Source organism: Macadamia integrifolia, chromosome 5 (assembly GCF_013358625.1).
Source record: "Macadamia integrifolia cultivar HAES 741 chromosome 5, SCU_Mint_v3, whole genome shotgun sequence".
In the NCBI taxonomy this organism is placed as follows: domain Eukaryota; kingdom Viridiplantae; phylum Streptophyta; class Magnoliopsida; order Proteales; family Proteaceae; genus Macadamia; species Macadamia integrifolia.
This window is the reverse complement of record NC_056561.1, coordinates 893697-906519: the sequence shown is the minus strand read 5'-3', so window position 1 is coordinate 906519 and position 12823 is coordinate 893697. Positions and strand designations below refer to the sequence as shown.

Below are 12823 nucleotides of genomic sequence, written 5' to 3'. Positions count from 1 at the left end.
CAGGGGCACAAGCCGAGGCTGCTCCACCTTCCTCCTCAAAAATTAGGCCACTATCCTCGAAGGATACCTCAGGGTAATGCTCAAGAACCCAATCTTGAACCTCGAGCGATCCCATCGTGTATGCTGGAGCAGTGGCCTGCTTAACCTCTTCATAGAAGTCTTCGGAGGCCTTATACATTTCGACCCCTCGGGCTTCGACCGCTTCAATCCTTGCAGACATTTGGGACCTCAGCTCTAATAGTTCATGATCGTGCTCTTGACAAACCCGAAGGAGCTTGGTCTCCAGATGCTCTACCTTCTCAAGTAGAACAGACCGCACAGTCTCCAGGCTCACCTTCTCCAGCTCGGATCTCTCCAAATCCTGAACCATGACCTCAATTCGGACGATGAGATGGGCAAGTTGCTTATGGGCTTGTAGAAAAGCACAAGTTACAGAAAGGAGATACATCGATTAAGAAGGAAATCTGAAGGCCGAAGGCCCAAGGAAGATTACCCCTGCCATCTAGAAGTAGGCGTTGGTCACCATGGTCGAGGTCCCCTGCTTCTAGGCATCGGAAACATCTCTCGGAAGGTTCCCCTTCAGCATAGCTCTCGAGCCACCCTTCCAAAGGAAAATGAGTCATCCTCCTTCATAGACCAATCGGGGACGGAGGCTCAACCGAGGCAGAGGCATCTCGGTCTTGCGTGGCCAAGGCCTGAATGGCCCCTTCGGTGGGATCGCGTGCTAGACCCCTCTTCCTCTTAGAAGTAGGCTCGGTTGGCTTAAAAGCTAAAACCTTCCTCTTCTCCTTTTGCTTTTGCTTTTTCCTCTGCTGCTCTTCTCTCACTCGAGCCTCCTTCGCTTGTGCCTGCTTGGTGGTCGTAGCTGCCTTAAGATCCACCCTGGAGAGTTGCACTGCATAGGAGAAGCGAAATTTAGCACAATGAAGAAGCAGATGAGGCAAGAATAAAATCGGGTGAACCTAAGACTCACCCGGGGCTAAGCCCGAATTGAAACAGAACGGCATCCGATTGAAGACTATAGAACTCAACTGGTGGACTTTGAGGCTTGCGTTTGGCCAATGCTAGAGACTCCGCATCCACCCCGAAGAGGGCTAGCGCAGAGTTCACATCCCTCAAGTTAGGCATATCCCAGACGTTGCCGATGGGGAAACCCTCGGGTGACCTCACAAAGTACTTATACTTCCAGCCGTGGATCAATGTAGGATATCCATTCAGCAACCTATTGTCCTTCCGAGGCCTAATCCCGAGTCCCCTTTACTGGCACCGAGGGACATATAATTAAGAAAAAGAGGAAGGGAGATGGGCCTCTGAATCCGAGAGAAGTATACTATAAAGCTAAGGATCTACCGCCACCCATTCGGAGTCAACTGGGCCGGGCAGATGCCATAGTGTCAAAACACTTGGCTGAAGAAAGGGTGAAGAGGAAGCCAAAGCCCTGCCTTGAAGGCATCTCGGTAGAAGCAGAGTTCACCAGGGCTCCTATAACTGGCCCTGTCGGTGGGCCTCAGGGGGCCGAAGGTCGAACTCGATCGGGATACTACAGGAGACCCTAAGCTCATCGAGCTCGACCTCAGACATTATAGATACTATGTCCCTAGCCTCTACGGGAAGAGACTCATTCGTCTAAGCTCGAGATTCAAGAACCCCCTCTATAATATGAGACGAAGACGAAGGAGAGAGTATGAGACCGAAGGTTGATGGCAATGAGGGGAAGGTCGCTTTATATAGGCAAGGTAGTGACTATCCAACTGCTTAAGGCCATTAATGACCAAGACACATCATCAGTTGGGATTCCCGAGGCACCGCCAAGCAAAACACACGAGTGACGCAACGCTCGAGCCAGAGACACGAGCAACGTACTATTCAAGTCAAACTCACGAGGAACCAAACCTCTTTCGTCCTTTGATTGGGGGCTCAGGCCAAGGCCCAGCAGACCTAACCGAAGGTCTCTACCTTGGTTGGTTGACCAGGCCAAGGCCGAGAAGACCTAACCGAAGGTCACCACCTCGATTGGGGGCTCAGGCTAAGGCCGAGTAGACCCGACCGAAGGACTCTACTTCGGTTGGTTGCCTAGGCCAAGGCCGAGCATACCTGACAGAAGGTCACCACCTCGGTTGGGGGCTCAGGCCAAGGCCGAGCAGACCTGACCAAAGGTCTCTACCTCGGTTGGGAGCTCAGGCCAAGGCCGAGCAGACCTAACCGAAGGTCACTACTACCTTGGTTGGTTGCCTAGGCCAAAGCTGAGTAGACCTGACCGAAGGCCTCTACCTCGGACAGGACGAAGGCCGAATCCGAATGAAGAGGGCCAAAGGAACATGAAGAGAGGGGAAAAGAAAGGCATGGTTACTCCCACTATAAGGGCTTCTTAGTGGCAGTAAGGGGCTTCTGATACGCTCAAATTAGTTACCCAGTGAGACAAAGGCACGTGGCATCCCAAGTAGGGACACGTGGTACCCAGCCGAGGGATATCCGCCACGACCAAGACTCCAGAGATCAGAAGAAGGGGGAGGCTTGAGTCCCCTCAATGAAGAGTAGCTCGCAAAGGACTCTAACTACGTAAGGAGGGGATACCTGAATAGGGAATATTCCTCATGAAGGTAGGAAGACATATTCTAGTAGGACTCGGAAAGGGGGTAATCCTATAAGAAGGAACCCTAAAAGACAGAACGTGTAAGTCAATACTCTCACACCATTCTTCCTATGAAAATACTGTTCTGTCGGTCTCTAACTTGGGCATCGGAGGACTAATCCCGGAGACACCTCTGGACCTCTGCCTTCTGTGCATGTGCAGGATCGACGCTTAGCCTCACAGAGATTCTCGGCAGTAACAATAAGTTTCTCCAATACCAGAAAAGAACCCACCAACCGCGTGCTCTGTGTAGTCTCGACAAATACCTCCGAAACCTGTCGGGCCAAGATTCCCATGGCTAGCCCCAACAACATTAATTTTAAGAGTTCCATAAGGGGGAGGTTTCCAAGAAATCCAACGTACAGACGAAACAGTTATAGCAGGACGAGGCGGGAAGTACTCCTGAGCTTCACAAAGCGCCCACAGGGCGATGGCCTGGAAGGAAAAGGGTTGTTGACGAAAAACCCAATTCCAATATGCGGTCCACAAGTTCTAGATAACCGAATAGAAGATGGCTAATTTTGCGATATGCTCCCAATTAGACAGTTTGCAAAGACAAAAGAGTGACAAGAGGTCAATCAACTTTGTCGAGGGTGGTAAATGAAGAAGTGATGAGAGGGTCATCCATACCCGTTGGACCAAGGGGCACTGGAGAAGGTGGGTGGCACTTTGCTGGGAAGAGCTACAGAGCTGGCACGACACAGGTAATTTGAAACCACGGGTGTTGAGGAGGTCCAATAGGGGCAACTTGTTATGTACAATCTTCTAAATGAAGACCTAGACTTTAGGCGCTGCAGGTAAGTTCCATATAAACTACCACAGAGAGGGCTGGCTGGCCATGAAGGGCGGACCATGAGTGGCGAAATGATAGGCCAAAGCAACCAAGAACTTGCCATTGGCCGTGAATGCCCAGACCAATTTATCAGGTTTGGGAAAATTGGAATGGGCAAGGCGAAAATTGCCATGCAAATGTCAGGCAGCCACCACCGGGATATGATATCTCGTCTCCAGGACCTAGAGCTTGGGTTGATGAGCTGAACCACAGATGTTGGAGCATCTCTGGGGAGTGGAAAGGGAGCTGCCGGCGGGGGTGTGTGAGGAATCCAAAAGTCAGTCCATGGGTGAGTGGATCACCCATCTCCAATGACCGAGAAGGCTCCAAGTCGAAGAAGATCCCTCGTAGAACAAATGGATTTCCATCCCCACTGAGCCAATGCAGGGCACTTGGCGAAGAAGAAAGAAGTCTAAGGAAAATATTTGCGCTTCATCAAAAAGCTCCACTTAGAAGAGGGGGGAAGGAGCAATTCCTAGCCCTTCTAAGCGAGGAGGGCAGAATTCATGATCGAAGCAATCTTTATATTAAGGCCCCCAGATTTCTTTGATTGACATATGTTTGACCAAGCAATTGTAGGAACTTGAAGAGAAGAACCGTTAGACCAGAATAAGTCTCTGTTGATGCGATCCAGCTTCTTATGCACCGAGGCAGGAATTTGGAAGCAAGACATAATATATTGTGGCATCGTGGTCAATGTGGACTGAATAAGCACGATCTTACCCGCGAGACTGAGAAACTGTGCCTTCCAATGCTGCAGTTTAGCCGAAACCCGTTGGAGGAGATCAACACAATGGGCTTTGGAAAGCTGGTCGCTCACAAAAGGAATGCCCAAATACTTGTCGAGTGCCCCAGTTGGAGCAATTTGGAAGTGAGTGCGAAGCTGTCTCTTCATGTCGGAAATAACATTGGGGCTAAACTACGCACGAGTTTTGGAAAGATTGATTTGCTGCCCGGAGAACCTGCTATAGATGTCCAGAATCGAAGAAAGAGCATGAGCTTCTTGCATCGAGGCAACCCCGAAGAAGATCAAGTCATCTGCGAATGCCATGTGGGATATGCGCTCCCCCCCCCCCCCCCCCCCCTACAAATAGAAATGCCATTGATGGTTTTGGCTTACAACTCCAAAGCCAGCCTCGAAGATAGAACTTCAACACATAAAATAAACAAATACGAGGACAAAGGATCGCCTTGACGCAGACCCCTAGTGGGATTGAAAGGAGTAAGTGGCAACCTATTGAAGAGAACACTAAGTTGTGAGGACCCCACACAAAACATGACGTGTTGTATCCACCCCTGAGCAAAACCATAGGTTTGAAGGACCCGCCTCAAAAAATTCCAGTCCACACGATCGAACGCTTTTAGCATGTCGACTTTGAGGGAAAAGAACCCCAATCTGCCCCGTCGCGTGCTCTTGACCTTATGAGGAAGCTCATTACATATTAGAATATTGTCCTGAATCTGCCGTCCTCGGATGAACCCATTTTGGTTAAAGGATATAACCTTGCGCAAAATGGGGCAAAGCCGATTGACAATGATCCTGGAGATGATCTTATAGCAAAAGTTACAGAGATTAATCGGACGGAATTCCAATAAGGAAGACGGGTTTTCCACCTTTGGGATAAGGGTGATATACGTGTGATTCAAATAGAGCGAGAAAGTTCCAGTCCTGAAAAAATGCATGATTGTGGCGATAACATCTGGACCTATCAGTTGCCAGGAAGAGTGGAAGAATAAGCCTGGGTAACCATCAGGCCCTGGAGACCTGGAGGCGTCCATGGAGAAGACAGTGGCAGTGATCTCAGCTTATGTAACAGGGCGGGTGAGAAGGTGATTGTCCTCGGGAGTCACACGGGAATCGATCGGAGCCAGGAAGTCCGTAAGGCCCTCCATTTGCAGAGGTTGCGTAGTATAAAGCTCCTTATAGAATGAGGAGATAGCTGAGCCGATAAGATTTGCATCGGACAAAGTAGTACCCCGGTGGTTCAAGAAGCTAATATTGTTGCGAGCCCTCCGTCGGACTGTGGACATATGGAAGTACTTGGTGTTGCAGTCACCGCATTTAATCCAAAGCTCCCTCGACTTCTGCTGCCGTAAGAGCTCCTCTTGATGGAGATATAGAGAAGCTCCTTCTCATGGAGAAACCACCGATCATCCCGTCGGTCAAAGGAAATCTGGTTCAAGCCCACCAACTGGCCCTTAATTTGTTCAATCCTCGTAGAAACATTACCAACCACTGAGGAGTTCCAGTGTTTAAGAGACAATTTAAGAGCCTTCATCTTCAAGTGTAGCTTAAACGGAGCCGATCCCCTTGCTTGGGTTGAATTCCAAGAAGAGGAGATGGTGTCCTGGTAAGATTGTTCCAGAGTCCATAGAGCTACGAAACGAAATGGCCTCTGAACTCGCCACCGCAAAGAATGAGTATGGAGAATTAAAGCCCTGTGATCCGAAGAAGATAGTTGTTCAGTGGACACAAACGCCTGCGGAAAATTGAGCTGCCATGAAGCCAAGCAAAGAAAGCGATCAAGTTTTGATTCAATGCATCGGACTCCAAATTGTCTATTACTCCAGGTAAACCGAGTATCGATCATTGGTACCTCTGGCAAGCAAGAGGAAGAGATGAACTCTGAGAAAGGAGTCAACTGAGCATTTGTGATTGGGCGACCCCCCCATTTATCTGATGGGGTTAAGTAAGAGTTCCAGTCACCGAGGTGATTGAACTCGGCCAGATTGCGCAGAGAATGAAATTGCACCTTTCGAACTTCTGCCACACAGCTCAAATACACAAACGACATAGTCCACGTTTGATTAAGATCTGGAAGATGAACTTCAGCATGGATACACCACGGAGTCGACCACATTACATTGACACTGACTGGACGACACCACAGAAGCACAATACCCCCCGCCCCACCGATAGCAGGGACGCAAAAGTGCTACAAAGCCGATTCATTCCGGGGTTGGGACACTTGGTTTCAGAAAGAAAACATAAACTAGATCGGGTTTTATTTACTAGGAGGCGAACCTTGCGCCGTGCCAAGGGCAAACCAATTCCCCGGCAGTTTAAAGCTAATACTTTCATGGCACTTGCAGTGGCTATCTGGCCAGCCACCTCACTTCAGAATCTTCAAGCAGTACCAGAGAGCAGCCCTCTACCGAAATGGACTGAATGCGCATGGAGGAGTCTTGCAAGGGTGCATAAAAACAGATGCAGCTCTACCAGTTCCTCATCTCCCGAAGCAATTTAACTAAAGAGGGGATAAACAGAAGGGTGTAAGACCGTGAGAGTATGGTAAAGGATAGAAGGTGGGGTGTATAAACATGGGTGAGATTCTCGGGTAAATAAGTGATAAGCCAAGTTGATGAGCATGCATGATGTGGAAAATGGAATAGTGGGAATAATGATGAATTGAGACAATGGGCGAGGGTAGAGGTTAGATAAATGGAGAAAATGATAGGTTAAGGAAGCCAAAGGGTAAACACGCAGCAACGTATCTAAAAACTGAAGTGAATGGCAAAGGGGGAAAGTGGAGAACGTTTGCATGAGAGCCACGTGGACGACACAGTCTCTGGTCACATGCATTGGCAAGCAAAATAAAATATTGTGCTAAACCTAGCCTGCGATCAAGAAACCTGACAGACCATATACTTCTGTCTATGACCGGAAATGTGGAAGAACTTACGCCAGCCGGCGGTGGAAAAAAGGCAACCCGGATTGAAACATCAGCAAATATGGCAAGAGGACCAAAATTCTTGTTGATAAGAGTGATCGATTTTCTCTTTACTGTCAGGATCCGCAAAACAACGTGCGAGATCCGACCAGATAACCAAAGCTGGGCAAGCGTCGAGTGAAGGGGCACAATCAAAAGAAGGCTGGGATGGCTGAGAATAAAAGGAAGTAGTAAGCTGCTCGCCAGGAGAAGATACCTATACTTCAATAAAGACGATGCCAAGGCCAAAGCTCACTGTAAGGCGGCACGGCGAAAACCGGAACGGCAAACATCGCCTGCTGCCTCTTGCTAAAGATAGTTCAGTCAGTCCCTGCCCGCAAAACTTCTCTTTTTTAGTTTCTTCAAGTTGCTCTACCATTTTCAGGAAATCAGGTGGAAGATCATCATACGAAGCATTGGACGCCGATTAACTAAACAGAGAATAGTCAAAATCCTGGATGGGACCAACTCCTTAATTTGGCTAGGCCTGGCACAAGCAGGAATTCAGTTCTCCTCGACCAAATGTGACTTGGGTTCAAGCATAATGCAACTCCATATGAAGGTGTCTCCTTCCTTTATAACGAATGTGATAACGTCTGGCTTTGAGGATAGAAGAACCATGGGGATAAACATGCCCTAGATTTCCTCAAATGAAGCCCATAACAAGTACAAGACTGGATACAAGTCAAAAACTAGCAAGATGTAATAAGAACTCACTCATATAATAATTGAATACACATGGAATTTGAAATCAATAATATAGTCTTTGTGCATGGAGAGAATTATTACCCATATAAAGAATTCCCTTGTGGCATCACCACAAGCAAATGCTACAAGGGATTTATCCTGTGCCAATACTTGAATCAGCCACAGAAATAATTAGCCCTAATCTGGTTATCAAATATGCATATACACTAAAATGCAACAGCTACAAGTGTCCTAGAGGAAACTTTAAAAATTCCTATATGCTCTTATCGTTTTGTATGAAACCCTTCCTATTAAAGGAGATAATGCAGTAGCCATAGCAGGTTCCATTACTTCTCTTCCATTTCGTCCACTCATAAGAGGATAGTGAATGATTGATTCAGTATTGAGACAAGGAAGAATATAAGTTTTGTAACAGCAAAGAATATGACATCAACAACATATTATTTATGGGCCAAATGATGTGTAAACAATTTACTTCTATTTCCGCAATGATATTTTCATAGCAGGACCCAAGATTTAAGTGAAAAAATGCAGTAAAACAATTTGTGTACAGATCCTCCATCACGTAGGAAAGAACTACTCTGATATAATAACTTGACAGCAATAACATGCACACAATTCATATAATCCCACTAGCTGATTAAAGGACATACAAAGACCCATAGATGTCCTATCCCTTCTTGTTGATTTGATTGAAACCCTTCCAGCAGTGGCTACCCATGCTCAATTTCCCTGAATATCACACTAGATCAAAACTCAAGGATATACTGCAGGTTGAAACCCCTATGGTGCTTGCACATAAAAATGCAACTGCAGTTAATAATGCTTCTAATCATTGCCATAAATGGTGATCAGAGCACCTATTCTTGTTTTCTGGGACACTACCATTGCAACAGAAGTAGCACCTATTTCCTCTGCATAAGGAGACTACCTCATTTAATTTAACTGGAAAAAAAAAAAAGACAGACAGATGCAGCAAGAGTGAAAGCCATAATCTTGGGAAAAAAAACGAGTACATAATCGTTATACACACACAAAAGCACTCCAAAGGCACATTATTTGCTTTCTTCTTGGTAAGATCCAATTTCCTTCTTCAGTTCACTTCCTTTTTTGAAATTTTTGAATTCCAACTTGCCAAGTAAAAGCCTTTAAAGGTACAAATTTCTGCTTCTTCCTAGTCTCGTAAGAATCTACTAACAGCACCAGTGCCAACACTTCAAAATAATCACAATTACCTAAAGTTTTTAATGATAAAAGCTTACTGGGCAAACGAAATAATAATATAACAATACAAACTTGAAACATCAATATACAGTCACCACAGGATAATAGTAGTACAACAAAACTCACCAGCCTTCAATATCCACAAGAAGCTATTGGGTAAATCCAGCATGTACGGATACACTCCCAAACCCTTCCTCATTCCTCAGCCAAAGAATCCTCTAAGAAATTACTATATCTTGATTTTCAAATAGGTCAGATGTTTCTCAGAGACACAAATATCTTACCCTAAAAAACAAGTGTTATAAGCTCCATTTCTAGATATCAACTTAACAAAAAAATCCAGATTGCCCTCCAATAAAAGCATAGACTTTGAAACACATAGAAACCTTTTATGATTGCTCAAATCATTTCTTCCAACAGGCCTGGAAAACAACATAACTATACAGCCAAGAACGAGACAGAAGACCCAACCAATGCCAGCATCCCCTGGATTCCCTAGACAACTTCTAACAAAAGCTAGGTTTGATGGACAAAGGAGCAGGTAGAAACTATGACGAATGACCTCCATGATCAGTGAGGGTCAGACCACTAGTCCACGATCTCACATAATGGAAATGAAAGGACCTCCCAAAGAGATATCATAATTAGTCATATAGGTTATCCTTTTTAAGAGAACAACAAGCTCATATAATCATATACCATCTGAAACCAACAAATGCAACATTATACAATTTCTATACCCATATTCTCCTAGAAGAGCAAGTCAAGGACAGAAGGAATTCCAAATTCATGATCAAGGTTGTTATGCAGAATCCTATCAAATGTGTCTTTATGGTGTATGTATATATGAAGGGTACTAATCTCAAAATCAACCCAATCTAGAAGTTCTGTAGATTGAAGGTCAAACAGGGAAGGACATAAATGCTTCAACTCCTATAAGAGGTTTTCTTCAATCTAGATTAGTTCACTAACAAACTAACAAACACCTATAAATAGATGATTTCTCATGCAATCGTCGGAACAAGAAAATAAACGTCATAAAACTCTATGTCAATCCTGCATCCTAAAAGGGATTGACAATCTCAGATGAACAGCCAATGATCCAACCTAACTAAGGTTCTCCAAACTAGTAACCACGATATCAATACAAGTCTATGCAACAATAACTCTAACCGCACTACTATCTATACATTAGAAATATATAACTCCACACCACTTCACGTCAATAACTTGGCTATGATATTCTAATGTACATCAACTTGTAACCAACAAATTAACAGAGTTTATGATTGAAAGCCTACTGACATATAGCAACCAACCCATCAAGTTTAAATCTGCTGACCTCTGGTATCACCTAATGGGCTTTCCAAAACCCGGTCTTGTAGCTTCACCACAATCACTTAGAACCACAAGAATGCAGGCACTCAAAACTATTTCAGTAATAAGCAACAAAAAAAGGTCCAATGCAAAGCTAGGGTTATGTGAGTGACCGAGTTAAATTGATAATCCTTAAGAACTATTTAAAACCAACAAATTGAAATCATTCCCGTATTCGCCACTAATTAAAATGCCATAAGACATTAATTAATTATCAAAATAAGCACCAAGGAGAATATGTAAATAACCATCCATGTTCCCAAAATTTGAGTAGCTCAAAACCATTACATTACTTCCTAAACCACAACAATAAAAAGCGATTCTTTTTAACAAAATCGTAAGAAACAAGAAGAAAGAAAGCATTAACCAGAGCGATCTAATCGATCTCTTGTAGAGACGGTGCAGCACCGGCGGCAACATCTTCAGCTGTGAACTTACCCTTGGCCTTGTCGGCGGCACGACCCTTCGCTTTACGATCGAGGAGGGCCTTGCGATCCTTGTCGAGCTTGAGCTTGGTGATGATAACCTTGGAAGGGTTAATACCGACATTGACGGTGGATCCATTAACCTTCTCCCTAGTGATACGCTCCACATGGATAACCCACTTGCGACGGTAGACCTGCACCACCTTACCTTCTCTGCCCTTGTAGGTTCCCCTCACCACCTGCACCTCGTCGTCCTTCCTCACTGGAACTGACCTCACATTATACTTGTTCCTCAGGTCCGATGAGAGTGGGGAGCTCATCAGTACTCTTCGCACACTAGAAGGTGCGGTGAAGTGTGCCTTTCGGCATTTGCGCCTGGAGCTTGAACCCGTGGATTGTACTTCATGGCTGATCTCCTCTTCTCTTCTCGTCTCTAGTGCTCACAGAGTACTCCGGCTAAGGCACAGCGACAAATCTCCTTCCTCGCTCGCTCTCTCAAATATATATTAGATGAAGGCTAGGGTTAGGGTTTTGGCTTTTCGGTTAAAATACCCCTTTAACATTTCAAAATTGCTATATTGCCCCGATGTTTGGCTAGTTGATTTCGATCAGCCCAGGTCCCGGCCGGGCGGGCGGGCAGGCGGGCGGGCGGTCCCAATTTAGACCAGTTTCCGTCAGACTCAAAACAATTTTGGTCTGTTACTGGAACAACCCGAAACAAAATCATTTTAAGGAAGTTCTCTGTTTTGGTCCGATTTGGTCTGATTTCTTATCGGCTTGTTATCAGGGTAACATAAGGTTTAATCCACTCTTGTTTCGGGTTTACATGCATGCATAAGGACATTGATGAGAAAATCATATTTTTTGGGTTTTCGGTTTCTTATCGGGTTACCATCGATCTAGTATCCCTTTTTTTTATTTGATTATGTTCTATTTCCGATTTATGATCAATGCATTTGATCAGTCCGGTTTTCTTTTGATTTCTAACTATCTGCTCTCTTCCTCTAATTTCACTCACCTTTCAACCATTGTTTCAATGATTAAGTTTTTGATTCCATATGCCAAAGTAACGAATTCTCACGTTCATGATGATATGTATTATTTTATTTTACAAATGTGTGTCGAAACACTTTTAATGACGCTATAGAGGGTCATTTGTGGAAGCACGAGGATGCATATTTTCATGAAACTATACATGGTACCTTCAGACATGAGGAACTGAGTTGGAAGAAGAATCCCCTCACAAATAGAGATGTGATCCTGTGATTGGATTCTTACGTCACCAATGACTCTCACCTTTAATTTATACAAGGTCAAAAATACCCCTCTCTAGTTCAATCACATTCAGCATAAAGCAGTGATGAATGGTTTCCTCCTTCACCCAAGAAATTGGGACTCTTTTTTTTCTTCATAAATTCTATTTTTTTTTGAATTTTTATATTTTTGTTATCAAATTCTTTTGAAATGAAACTTAATACTCAAGTAGGAGACCTTAGTAAACCATTAAAAATATATATATAAAGAGAAGGGCCAAATTTTGCACAACTTTAGACCCATCAACCTGCCATGTGGAATTTGTTTGTTTTCCAAAAAACCATTCCTCTCACAAAATAACGGAGGCCCAATATGGGTTGTCAAAGGATTGGATTAGTTTTTCCTTCTTTATTTATTTATTTATTTTTTTCCTCCACCCAATAACAAACTTAAAACAAAGAACTTAAGATCTGAAAAAGGAAAAAAAATGAAGCTGACTACTACACTAGAAAGATTCACAAAACAGAAAATGGAGCACAAAATGGATTCAATTGTACTAATTTGTAGGACTTTTGGCCTAGTAAAGAGTAGATTTGATTGAAAATTTAATGCCCTGATCCAACCTAATTAATATTACAGCTTGTTAATTGTACAAATTTCT

At 44.3% G+C, this 12823-nt stretch overlaps 1 protein-coding gene and 1 pseudogene across 1 annotated transcript; both read right to left on the bottom strand.

The window, feature by feature from the left end:
* Positions 1–4884: 4884 nt before the first annotated feature.
* On the bottom strand, positions 4885–10530 carry LOC122079649. The gene is made up of 2 exons (XM_042646294.1): positions 6062–10530; positions 4885–5959 (listed from the first exon to the last, which is right to left on the bottom strand). Exons 1-2 carry the CDS (start codon positions 6323–6325, stop codon positions 5450–5452), a joined length of 774 nt encoding a protein of 257 aa, XP_042502228.1. The 5' UTR covers positions 6326–10530; the 3' UTR covers positions 4885–5449.
* A 135-nt stretch (positions 10531–10665) lies between these two features.
* LOC122079650 lies at positions 10666–11393 on the bottom strand (annotated as a pseudogene).
* Positions 11394–12823: the final 1430 nt, after the last annotated feature.

Coding starts and splice junctions, on each gene's coding strand:
- LOC122079649 (XM_042646294.1), bottom strand. CDS start 6,325: ATGTGGTCGACTCCGTGGTGTATCCATGCTGAAGTTCATCTTCCAGAT. Junction 5,960..6,061: donor CTTCCTCTTGCTTGCCAGAG/GTACCAATGATC, acceptor GCTTCATGGCAG/CTCAATTTTCCGCAGGCGTT.